The sequence below is a fragment of the Eucyclogobius newberryi genome, unplaced genomic scaffold, assembly GCF_026437365.1.
Source record: "Eucyclogobius newberryi isolate DKJ021-1_F unplaced genomic scaffold, fEucNew1.0.hap1 SCAF_171, whole genome shotgun sequence".
Classification (NCBI taxonomy): domain Eukaryota; kingdom Metazoa; phylum Chordata; class Actinopteri; order Gobiiformes; family Gobiidae; genus Eucyclogobius; species Eucyclogobius newberryi.
The window spans coordinates 42501-56124 of NW_027315803.1; the positions used below are offsets into that span (position 1 = coordinate 42501).

A 13624-nucleotide genomic window follows, 5' to 3' on the forward strand; every position below is an offset into this window, starting at 1 on the left:
CACTCCAATCTGACAACAACCTGTTTAGTCTCCACTCTTCCTCTTCATCCTCCTCTTCCTCTTCCTCCTCATCCTCATCCTCCTCCTCCTCTTCCTCCTCTGCTCTCTCCTCCTTCACCAGCAGCTCCCTCGTGCACTTCCTGCACCAGAGTGTTGCATTGTGGGATGCAGACGGCGGTGTACAGCGAGGTCATCCGCAGAGACGAGGCTAATCCTGTGTGTGTGTGTGTGTGTGTGTGTGTGTGTGTGTCTTTGTGTGTGTGTATCTCTGTGTGTGTATCTCTGTGTGTGTGTGTCTCTGTGTGTGTCTCTGTGTGTGTCTGTGTGTGTCTTTGTGTGTCTGTGTGTGTCTTTGTGTGTCTTTGTGTGTCTCTGTGTGTGTTCCACGAAGGCACAAACAGAAACAAGGCGGTGGAGGCGGAGGACTAGACGTGTTGATATTTGCTGCTGCCTGCCAAGAGGATTTTATTTGCAGATTTTATTCTAATTTTAGCCCGATGCGTACTGTAACTTGCTGCTAGCGGCCTCAACTCCATTCCATTATTGGTCGATAAGTGTGATTAATCGGGTCACAGTGCAATCGTGAGACCCGGAGGAAGAATAACGTGGCAGTTTTAGAAGCAAAGTCGTTTCAGTTCAGTCTAATGTGTAAGAAAGGTAAAACAACAGAAACAGTGAGTGGTGCTTTACAAATTTGACAGAACGCTTACACATTAAAAACATTTAGACAGTTACAGACACAAACAAACAAAAATAAAGTTTGATTTCTTAAAGCTGGTCACATACCAGATTGAACATTATGAATGAAAGAAAATGAAGAACATCACTGTTGTTTGGTCTGCAATTGTCAAAAGTAATGCATAAAATGATGATTGTGTCTGCAGTTATATTAAATCTACAGCTACGTGTTTCATTTGGTGATCTCTATGGCATAACACAACGTAAAGGTGTTTATTGATAAAGGCAGTGCTTTATATTATACGGATGACAATAAAAGTTTGACAAAATGAGGCCTACACATTTTTAATACCTTGCCGCGATTTAGAACTGAAATGCTATGTTTATATTAATCAATACCGTACATGACAATTATAATATATATTTTTTGCACTGAATATGAAGTTAATGGTTTAATTACTCAATGCATTTGTAAGTTGTTGACCTGAAAAATCCCAGTTGTTAATGATAATCTCCACATTTTCAAAGGGAACTGATCTATAATATCACGATATTCAACATTGCAATTTGAGTTGGCACAATTCTCAAATCGCAAAGACTGCAATTATTTAGGGGACTGAATAGAATGTCCACACAACAAATATCCTGTTATAGATGCAGTCTGCAGCACGTTGGTTTAGCGGGCATGGTCTGGCACGGGTGGAAAGTCTCGATTCAAAAGGAAACTCAACTTTTTCCCTCTTCTGTCTATTTTAAGCACAACTAATTCAAATCAAGTCACAACCGAGTATAAATGGAAGTTAATGACATCAAGTTACCTCAGAAAAGTAAAAATACAACTGGCTAACGTTGGCTTTGGGCCGTTTGACCAGTGGGTTATGATAAAGGCTGGAGATATTCATCGCCTTGGTAACCTGGCAGCCATGTTGTGTTGGAGAATACTAAAGAACGCATACAAACTAGTGAGGCCTTTTTAATCATAATTTTATAATACATACTTTGATAATGTGCCTTTTTTGTTTTTGTACTTTATCTATGGTGACCAAATTTTATAAATGAATTGGGCTCTGGGTAATAATAAAACTGTAAAAAGCGGGGGTAAAAAAGGGAAATTTTTATGCACTCTGTCAATTCACAGCTCATTCGCACCTCTTTTACGGCTGACTTGTGAGTCAGAATGTAATATAATGAGTGGAATTTTTATGATCTGGTTATTCTAAAGCCAGATTTTCTCCATTTTAGCTAAAGAAACAACAATATATTCCCCTCTTTATTGTTGGCAGGTCTTAAAGTGGTCAAAATCTGTGACAACTTGGACATTTCTTGTATAAAACTGGGACAAACTGGGACTGTCCTGGGTAAAAGGAGACTTCGGGTCACCCTAACTTTATATAATGCTTATGTTCTACCAAACTAATGTGAACAAATCTTTAACAAAACATATTTTTAATTAATTTAGGTTATACATTCTTCATTTATAGTACAGTGTAGTGTTTTTGTGGTGAATATTTGAAAAACAAAGTCCTAACAGACACAGAGTTCTCTGCTTCATCAGGACCACAAATATACCATTATATGTTAATTTAAATGCTTTAATCTATTACCATACTTTTCGGTCTATACAGCGCTCCTAGATAAAAGCCTCTCCAACGAAATTGACAAAGAAACAAGTAATTGTACATATACGGGCCGCACCTGTCAATAAGCCGAAGGTCAGTCCGCTGCTGCGGCGCGGGTCTAATTAGACTAATTTATCAGAGAAATAGTGTTGGATTGTAATAAAACACACAGCATTTTGAAGCTTAACAAACATGAAACACATCTGAGCTGTCCCTTCTGTCCTTGATGACTCTGTGTGAGCTGATTTACCGGTGTCTTCACATCTGGTTCATCTGCTACTGAGCTTGTGCTTAGCAAGTGTTGTTAACGTAAACATGAGATATTTGCACAAATATATGGTCCACAGTAGTGATGCAGGATTGTCTTTTGACTGGTGGGGCAGGTCGGGCTAAGAAAGTTTCATTTCAATGCGGCAGGTTCTAAACTGTAGACCCCTATATCGCATTGCGTTTCACCACATCTAGATTCACTTCCTCATTAGACTTATTTATTTGTGAATATGAGTCTAATTGTTATAAAATCAAAGCATGGGGAAAAAAAGTAATGGCTTAAAGTCCGAAAAGTACGGTAATTTAATCGCAGACGAGAGCCCACATCTCTCTAGCCTTTATGTGTTTGTCCACTTCATTCTTCTCTTGTAGTTGAACCGTGGTGACAGAGCAGCTCTTCTACATTGACATTAATGGTTTGCTTCACACACAGAGCTCTGTTAGTGGGCGTTCCCTCGGATGCCGGCTGTATCCATTGGGACTGTATCCTTTTACTTTTTAGACCTAAATGTTGGCGAATGCTTGGAATTGCTAAATCAGTTTAGCCGTTCATGTTATTTTCTCGAAACGTAAATCTCCTCGACCTGTTTAAATGTCAACATAGCCTACTTTTTATGCACAAATCGCTCTTTGTTACTGACATGCATTTGCTAAAACGAGCCTTCTCCGTGTCTGTAACGTGTGTTGTTAACGTGTGTTGTTAACGTGTGTTGTTAACGTGTGTTGTTAACGTGTGTTGTTAACGTGTGTTGTTAACGTGTGCGTTGTGTCTCTGCGCAGGTGCTGATATGTGCGCACGATGAGCGGGCTGGGGGACAACTCCATGGAGCCTCTGAGCTCAGACAACCGGAAGCGCAAACTGTCCACGTGCGACACGCCTGGGCTGGGGTGAGTGTGCGGGCGAGACACGAGGGGAACTGGGCCACTGGGTCACTGTCTGCAGATCACTGTGACTCTGTCTGTGAGGGAGAATGGTGAGGAGAATGGTGAGGAGAATGGTGAGGAGAATGGTGAGGAGAATGGTGAGGAGAATGGTGAGGGGAATGGTGATCAGAATGGGGAAGGAGATCAGAATGGGGAAGGAGCAGAAAGTGAGGGGAACGAAAAGCTGGAAAAGAGTGGAGGTGTGAGAAAAGAGGAGGAGGAGGAGGAGGAGGAGGAGGAGGAGGAGGAGGAGGAGGAGGAGGAGGAGGAGGAGGAGGAGGAGGAGGAGGAGGAATTTGTGGGCTGTCCTGTGTGAGAAGATCGTGTCCTCGTTTGAACTCTGGAGGGTTTAAGATAATCCAGAGTTTCTCAGAGTTCTCTCAGCGCTTATCCTCACGAAGAAACTAATATCTCAATATTTATTCAGCTGTATTTTCACAAAGCGTAGAATGTCTCCCTAAATGTCTAAGTCGAGTATCGCACAAAAAATAAGAATAAAATGAGTAAAATTTACTACAAAAGGCCAGGAATATTGACTGCGAAATAACACTAGCTTCTGTCTGTCTTTGAGGTCCTTTTTGCGTTTTAATAATAGAAAATATTCTCTAAAAGTAAATTCCGATAGTATCCATTTAACATCTCCCACGTCTAACCCGTTCACCGTTCATTAGATTCAGTCAGAAATGCTGAATCATTTCACGTAGGAAGTTACAAAATACTACTTTATGATAGTGTTAAGTGACATATGAAGTTGTATTTTATATTGTATTTATTTCAGTTTCAAATGCACCTCACAGTGAATTGGTTCAACCTGAGAAGGACTTTTAACTTCTGATGTTCAAAGTCCCTTACCATTGCAATATAACCTCAATTATACTAGACAATTTAATGTGAAACAAACCTGATTTTAAGGGTCTGAAACTGAATGGTGTTGTTGCCCTTTAAAACCTCAGATAAATGTTTTTTTTTTAATTATTCACTGTATTGAAACCGCTTGATTTGTCTGTATTTCAATATGTGGTCCTTTTTATGATTTTTTTTAAGCGTCTAGTCTATAAACTATTTAAAAGGATACAAAAGAGTTGATTAAAAATAAAACAAAAGCATTGTAAATTTCGAATAAAGTCAGATATATATTTGCTGTTGATTTTACAGTACATTTATGTTTTGAGCTTAACTCGAGCCTCGACTAAGACGTTTAAGCACTTTTCTGATGCATTGTCATAGTATCGTCAGAGTAAAACCCACCTCTACTTATGCATTCTTTTCTCAATACTCTAAAGCTTTTATTTTCATAATAATCTGAAATACTGTTTAAAAGGGTCGAAAGCAAATACTCTCATAACTGGGTGTCAATTATGAATCAGGGAAAGTAGCGCTGCAGATTAACTATTCAGCATTTGGTCTGGGCTTGAGCTTCACCTTCAGACTGAGGTTAGTTAGAGTTGCATCCATCCATCCATCCATCCATTTTCTACCGCTTGTTCCCTTTCGGGGTTGCGGGTGACTGGAGCCTATCCCAGTGACTTCGGGCCTTAGGCGGGGTACACCCTGGACAGTGGCCAACTTGTCGCAGAGTTGCAACTAACAACTTTTTAGAAGAACCACACATTTTTAACCAGATAAAGGTTGAAATGTGGCGACTGATGGCTTAGAGAATATTTGTGAATTAAGTTAATGAGAATCAGTTCAATTTAATAATAATGTCATTGTCTTTGTGATGAAAAGTATGTTTGTATTTAGCGATTTGGAGTCTGTACAGACCAGATAAAGATTACAATTATTAAAAATATGACTACAAATATTTGGTAGTAGGGATTTCAAGATTATTAGGTGAATCAAAATTCATGAACATTCTGGTCACAATATAATCTTAGGAACCAAAAAATGCTAATTGTGACCATTTGAGAGGCAAAATTAAGTATTTTTATTTCAACCTATTGTTCAAATAATGGACTAGGATGTAAATCACTTTTTTTTTTTTATCTGGCTGTTAAATCTCTTAAAGTCGGTCACAAACTTGAGGAACAGTAACAACTAAACCAAGGGAATGAAAGAAAATGAAAGATTTTACTCTCGTTTAGTCAGAATAAGTCTCAATAATCATGAATAATCATTGAATTGTCATCAGTATCACCTAAAAGCCCTTCGTTGTCATGTTTCCTCAGGTGTGAGAGGAAGCGCCGGGAGCAGGAGAGCAAATACATCGAGGAGCTGGCCGAGCTGATCTCCGCAAACCTCGGCGACATCGACAGCTTCAACGTCAAACCCGACAAATGCGCCATCCTCAAGGAGACCGTGCGGCAGATCCGGCAGATAAAGGAGCAGGGTGAGCGCCGCTTCAAGACTGTGTAACCGTGTCTCCGTGAAGATGTCCCACTGTGTCGCCGCGTTTGTACCGTTACATGTGTTTTTATTGCTCAAAAATACCTAGAAAAGCATGGATTCTTACGTAGTGACTTGGCCTTGTGGCGTCACCCGCTTGTCCAATAACTTGTCCATCATATCTTTGAGAGAAAGTGCTTTTTTGGCCTCTTGTAGTCAATTTACACCTCATTATTATTTCATTTGGTGATAGCCACAGCTGCCATGGCACTGCCGTTGTGGCTGCCAAACTGTGCCAAATCTGTGGTATGAGATGTATGCAGCCGTTAAATGATGTTGAATTGCCTCTACAAGGCCTCCAATGGGCTCTGTGCAAAGCATAAAGTAGATATTTAACGGCGCTGTATTAAAAATGTGAAAAACTGAGCATTTTAAACACGTTTGCCGCGTTCCAAACTTGTTCCTCACGTTCCCATTGCATTCTCAGCCTCCTAATGACTAACTACTATAACTACCACCAACTATAACTACTAGCCTGCTAACAACGCAACTCCTAGTCCTCATGATTTAAAAGCTTTGTGATTAGACGCTGACAGCACACAGTAGTCTCATTTTGACCAATAAGAGCTGCTTTTACAACGTATCTCCCTGGGGCAAGACCAGTTTTGCTCGAACGAAAGTTTAAAAAAAGACAAATAACGGCCACAAGCAGCGAGTTACAGACAATTGCAGAGAACATGTTGGTGTTTATAAAGGCGCCTCAAAGCTAATGCTAATCCCAAAGACGTGACCGTATTTATATAGATTGGTTCAGGTTGTGCTTTTCAAATTGTGATTGACAGATGAGGAATCAAAGAGACAAGTGCACAGAAATGGTTTGCAGCCGCAGCGTCCTGGTTGAATTAGCATTTGTCCGTCTTCTCTGGAGCTTCCAGCGTTGGTATTTGGGAGGGAGCATGGGCAGGACCTGCGCGAGCTCTGGGCCTCGCTGCGGCTCCTTTAATTGGCCGTTTGCAGGAGATTGTGCCGCGCCATCGTTCTGCCGAGGAGCAGAGTCTGTGCTCCTTCGCCATTTTTACACACTTCACACCTCCAAAGCCCTGGACCGCTGCGGGCGGGAAACAAGAGCAACGTGAATTGCTCTAGATAAAAGAGATTAGTTTGTGCTGACATCTCCGGGTGTCTTGCAATTCAATACAATACACAATATACAGCTCCTGATTGGGATAATGTATGTATAGGTTTGTAACTAACGATTATTTATTAATTCTAATGTACATTTAGACTTTCACCATGCATTCTTAACTAAATAAAGGTTGAATTATGTTGACTGAAGGCTTCTGAATAAAGAATATTTATGAGAAAAGTCCATTATTCATGAAAATAAGAAATTGTTTAGTCGATAACAAGATAAGATAACAGTAACAAAGCACGATTACGGTCATTTTTCATTCTCGACTAGTCAGTTACTAGTCAACTTTTCCAAAATCTGCAACACAATACGTTGCTGCCAAAATGTGGATTAAATGTATTTTACAAACTATATCACATGACTCAGATTAAATATATGTACGTATCACACTCAGATATTCAGTTAGTTCTTTAGATCCTCGCGCTGACAGTGGCTTTTGGCAGCCGTTTGAGAGGTTTTATTTCCCCGTGTTTGTCTCTGCAGCTCGTCGGGAACAGGAAGAGGCTGCTGACGGGTTGCTATAGTTACGTGGCGAAGACAGAAATGACTCGGCGTTTAGTCTTTCACCCGCTCCTCGCTCGCTCCGCCAGGCTCTGCTCTTTTTCAATCACTTTCAGAGAGTTGGAGAGTCGAATATTGGTCATTTTGACACGATCCTTTAGTTTTTGTCAATGTCTCTTGACTAAAATCCACATTAAGACCTATATTTAGAGCTACTTTTAGTATATTCACTTGATAAGGTGGCTGTAAATTCAAAATAAAATGCAGATTGCAAGAAAGTGTGCATATTTGATAAGGCTGCGATGATTAAGAGACTAATCATGACTAGTCGACTCCAAATACTAATTTTAATCATATTTTGATCACTAGAATCCTGTAATTATTTCTGAATTTGAACAATAATACACTTTATTCATAATCATTCTCCATCTAGAAGCCTCCAGTCCCCAAATGTTAACCTTTATGTGGTTGATAATGTATTTAAAACGTCTCAATGTGCAAAAGAAATAACCTTTTGACCCGTCGACTCAAACTAAAAGAGTTTTAAGTCGCTAGTATTTGGTAAAAAGGTGATGTATAGTGACATATTTAATCAGTTATCAGTTTCATTCAACATTTAGTCAACAACTGCTTTACTTTATTGTTTTGGTGTAGTTTTGTGTTTAGTTAACGCGTGTGATTTTCAGTTTTGTCGTAGTTGTAGGCCTGATTCATGTACACAAAATGTGAATTATATACAATTATACTAAATAAGTACATTTTATCCCCCGTGGTTCCTCTAGCACACTCCATAAGGACCACTGCCATCTGTTGTCTTTTTATTAATAACGGTATTAATATACGATATTTGAAATGATTCTCCTGCTGTATCAATATTATTGACACTATCATTTCAGTTGTATTAAAATGAAACAAAAGACTAAATCAAGTTAAACTGAAGACAGAAGGAAAATGGTGAACAAAATCAGGCTTTTTTAATATTCTCTTGAACAAAACAGGTTGAGGACTTGGGTGTTATTGCGACATATTTAGTTTGTTGCGTTATGGAGTTTGTCAGCCAATAATGCCATAGATTCACTTTTGATGAATATTTTAGCCTCAATTTTAAGTTTAGTCCTTATTTGAAGGGATAATGCACATAAAACAGTGCACACTTTTATCCAAATATACAAGAAACAAATGAACTATTGAAATAAGATATATGTTCATCGTTTTGAGCTCACGCAGGAAAAGAAACGGGTTGATTTTTAAAAGATTATAGAATATAGGGTATTTCTTTTTTACTTTTTGTTTTATTTTTATGGAGCAAACAAATACAAGTAAAAGACACGACACAGAAGGACTCAGTCCAATGAGTTTTTTTCTTTCTTCATTTTTAAGAGTCAAATTCTTACTTGAGGAGACTTGGTGAAAGGGGCAATGTTCAAAAGTTTCAATAATCAGATGCTATTTGATAAAAATAACAAATTCAAGTTCAAATGAGTGTCTAGTTTACAAAAACAGTACAAAACTGGACCTTTCCTGAACATGCTTTTTAGAATCTGTTTGTTATTATTATTTTTGTCTTTGTCTTTTTAAAATTTTATTTCTTTGGTGTAGAGAATACGTTTTTTCTAATTTATGGCGTCAGTTATTGTAAAATCGCCTTGTTTTTGGTCACAATCTTAACACTGAATGTTATTTTTTTTGCCTTAGTTTTGCCCTTCACCTTCACCAAAGCCCCCTTTCCTCTAGTCTTTCTTTTTTTCCCTCCCTGTCTTCCTGTCTTTCTTTCCCTCTTCATTTCTTTTTTCTTTCCCTGTCTTTCTCTTTCTTTCTTTCTTTCCCTCGTTCTTCTTGCCATTCTTTCCCCCTCTCTTTCTTTCTTTCTTTCTTTCTTTCCCTCTTTCCCTCTTTCTTTCTTTCCCTTTTTCCCTCTTCTTTCTTTCTTTCCCTTTTTCCCTCTTTCCCTCTTTCCCTCTTTCTTTCTTTCTTTCTTTCCCTCTTTCTATTTATTTTCCTCTTTCTCTCTTTCTTTCTTTCCTCTCTTTTTTCTTCCCCCTCTTTCTTTCCCTCTTTCTTTCCTTTCTTTCCCTCTCACGTTCTTTTTTTTCCTTCTTTCTTTCCTCTCTTTTTTCTTCCCCCTCTTTCTTTCCCTCTCTCTCTCTCTCTCTCTCTCTCTCTCTCTCTCTCTATCTCTCTCTCTCTCTCTCTCTCTCTCTCTCTCTCTCTCTCTCTCTCTCTCTATCTCTCTCTCTCTCTCTCTCTCTGTTACCTGCTCCTCTCACATGAAGCTTCTCCCCCTCTCTCTCTCTCTTTACCTGCAAACCTAAAGTCAAGTGAAGAAGCGCTGCCCCCTGCTGGTGAAGCACAAGTACTGACTGACTAGAGACAGACCTGATAGTTGCACTTTTAGCCCTTCGTTCTTCAGCACAGTCCAACATTGTGTGTTGTCCGACCTGCTGCCTAAAGAATACACTTTATTCACCTTAGTATGTATGCACAACATGTCACCTTGTCTTTGTATTGATTACGGTCCCTGCGCACTTAAACCCACACTTCAAAACAATATTTTCCCACAAACGTCCCATGATGGTCGATATCTACCTTTAAGATGTCACAATATCAAATTGTATTGCTCTGATTATTGCACGATTCACCGCTTGTCTGCGATGATTGAAACATCACCAAACAACAGTCACGGATTCCTCTGTAGTCTGTGAGAAGTTTTATGAAATCAAACTCTCTGAATGATAAAATAAAGCTAATGTGACATAAACAGCCAGGAATAAATGCTTTTTACGTTCAGGTTTAGTTTTGTTAGCCAATACAATGACTTGATATGACTTAAGTTTGCTTCTAAAATGGTAGCGATGATAGTTTTTTAGTTCTTATGATTTTAAAATGTCCTGAATAATCCCGATTATCGATTAACTCGATCATTATGCAATTAAACCCACACTTCAACACACTTATTGTTATATTCACTTTATTTTGTTACCGTTTTCCAGGCAAAGCGACGTCCAGTGAAGACGATGTGCAGAAGTCAGACGTGTCCTCCACAGGTCAAGGCGTCATTGACAAGGATCACTTGGGGCCGCTCTTGTTGCAGGTGAGTCCTGGCCTCATATCAATCCATATGGTAAAGAAACACTGCCATCTACATTTGATTGTCCTTCATTTAGGTTTTAGGTCTAAATGCATGAACCTTATGTCACTACATAAGGTTGCAACAATCATCCAATATTTTATACTGAAGGATTTAATTTTATCTATTTCCTTGCTTGATTAAATCTCAAAATAAGGCAACATTTTGTTCTTAAACATTTTTTTTCTGCAAATAAGTTAATATATGCAATTTACAAGCATTTTTGCTTTTACCCCGTTTTACCTGCCGTTTCGCGCCATCATTTTGAAGATTCTATTGTCCCCTCAGGCCCTGGACGGCTTTTTGTTTGTGGTGAATCGTGAGGGAAACATCGTGTTCGTGTCGGACAATGTGACGCAGTACCTCCAATACAGACAGGAGGAGCTCATCAACACCAGCGTGTACACCATCCTGCACGAAGAAGACCGAGAGGAGCTGCACAAGAACCTGCCCAAGACCAACTGTGAGCACCTCTACACACTAACACACTCCACACTACACACTAACACACACAACAAACATGTGGAGTCTGCTGGCCAATGCTGTACCTTCTCTTTGTTCCTTTTTATTTCATTCATAACATATAAAATACATTATCAGTGACAGTTGCATAAAAGAATGAATGAAAAGGAGCAGAAAGAAGAGCAATCAATCTTATCATCTGCCCCCTTTTCAACTTCTAATTAACTTTTAAAACACATTACAATGAACTAACATACTCAAATACATTGTAAATACATTCCTTTCTCTGGACAACCTAATTTTCTTTTTCATACTTATTATGGTATGTTTCATGTCTTAAATGCAGTTATTGTTCTTGATTCTTTTGATTTCTTTGTCAGAAACACTTCTTACTTTTTCTCTTATTGTGAGAATACTTCAGCAATATCAGGATTTTTTTGTAATATAAGTCGAACAATTTTAAATGAAAAATATTGCAATGATTATTAAAAGAGACGCTGAGACGAAGTTGGTTCAAGATGCCGGTTTGTAGTTGAGAGTCAAATAAACGTGAATGGGCTCCTGATGAGGGATTTACAGTTACACGGGTTTGGCACGTTTTTTGGCGGGGTTATTGTTTACTGTGGCACTGACCGACACGGTGCAGGTTCTCCGGGGTTTGTACACGATAACACTTAGAAGTACTCGTGTAATTACTGGAAAAGGACTCCAGATCGCTGCGGGACAATGCGCTCCGAGGTCCTTGTAACGGTGCACCTTGATTGAGTTACGTGTGTTTTGATCGTGCTGTGGATGTACTTTCGGTTCCAAACGTTACGGCGCGTTGAAGTGCCGCAGACCACGAGCGCTGTGATTGGTTTATCCACAATAAGACTAATGTGATTGTCCTAGTCAAAGGTTTTCCCACAATGCACCCGCTGGTCACAGATTTGCTCCGTGGAGGCTTGAACGGTTCAGGGCGGGAGGATAGAACGGCACTGGTCGCTGAGATGACACCAGCTCTGGCCTTTTGGCTGAAGCAGGAGGTCAGAAGGTCAGATTCTAATCAAAACTAGAGGCTCATTTGAACAAGCAGTGATATGGAAAATGTCACTTAAACAGGACAGAATTTGACTTTTGCTGAACAATTTTAGAATGACCAAGTCTCAATCTCAAAGTTTTTTTACCTGGTTAAATAAAGGTTCATCTTATTCAGAGCTGGGATAAAACCACATGGTTACAGAAAGAAAGTGGGATTATTTTTGTGTTGAAAATAACGTTTAATGGTTAAAAAAAGCGATCGGAATTGGTTTCTAGTATTTGCGCCTTATTTCCTTTGTATTTAAATGGAGTTTGTGAAATTAAATCTTTAAATTGATTTCATTCTAATACATTTCTCTTCCATTAGCATGTGCCAGCTTTATGAAATTAAACTTTCTGAATGCAAAAGTAAAGTTGTAATGATGTAAACAGCCACAAAAAAAGGACAGATTGAAGCCAAATGACTGAATTTTGCTTCTAAAATCGTCCCAAGTCTTCCTTTTAAGTTCTAATATGCAGCAGCTATTGGGTGGGAAAATAAAGTGATATTCTGCTTTTGCCACGCTCAAGCCGCTCTCTGGGAAGTGGCTCCTGTGCTCGAGAGCCTTTACAGAAGCACCCGCCCACTGCAGCGGCTCCCGGCTGTCAATCACACGCACCGGCCCAGGCAGTGCAAAGTAGCGCTCCGTTCTGATCCCGCCCCAGCCATCTGGAGACGTGTTAGTGCTGAATAATGCACCTCCTGTTTGCCTCTCTGCATATGCACACTACAGCTCTTTACATTTGTGCGCGTGTGATACAGTTGTCTTTGTATAGATCGAGTCGTGTGGACGGAACACTGTTTAAAAAGCGAATGAATTATACATGTGATTTGTGCTCAAGCCGACGTGCTCCTCCAGTAACTACACAGCGCCGCTCTACTGTACGACTGCTCCGTTATGGGAAGAAATGATCATTATTTGGGTCATAATTGAGAGCGTTTGAGGCCGTTGCATGTGTCAAATGTTAACCTGCAGAGGAAGAGAGGACATTATAATTAGTTAGTGATGTTTTAGATTTGACGAGTGGCTTTTGTGCGTGCCCATATCATTCGGGCTGTAATTGTAAGTAATTAACGGGTTCTTTATTACAGTTTTTCTTATTGACCGGAGCAATAACTATAATCACGAGATTAAATTGAAAAGTCTGTCCGTGACACTTTGAAGTAAGGATTTTTGTGAGAAGAAACATCACATTTTCTATGCTTATTCCCTGTTATTGATTTGACGTAATGACTGAACAACTAGGGATGTCATCATATCAAATGTTACTGTTCCAATTATTGTAAGAATAAAACAAAAAGTAAAAGATTCCAGAAACCGCGACCAAGAGTGTCATTTTCTTTCATTCCCATTGTTTCTATCTGTGCCCAGCTTAATTAAATCAGACTTTCTTTTCAAAATAAAGTAAATCTGCCAGATAAAAAAAGTACATTACATTTAGATTATTATTTTGGATGACAGATTG

At 39.2% G+C, this 13624-nt stretch overlaps 1 protein-coding gene across 1 annotated transcript in view; it reads left to right on the plus strand.

Annotated features, from left to right (window-relative positions):
- Positions 1-13624, plus strand: part of LOC140363665 (nuclear receptor coactivator 3-like) — a 40228-nt gene that overhangs the window by 11135 nt on the left and 15469 nt on the right. The window contains exons 2-5 of the mRNA XM_072450268.1: positions 3348-3455; positions 5660-5820; positions 10500-10600; positions 10925-11099. Coding sequence (XP_072306369.1) covers positions 3367-3455; positions 5660-5820; positions 10500-10600; positions 10925-11099 — 526 coding nt within the window. The 5' untranslated portion in view covers positions 3348-3366. The remainder of the gene's footprint in view (positions 1-3347; positions 3456-5659; positions 5821-10499; positions 10601-10924; positions 11100-13624) is intronic.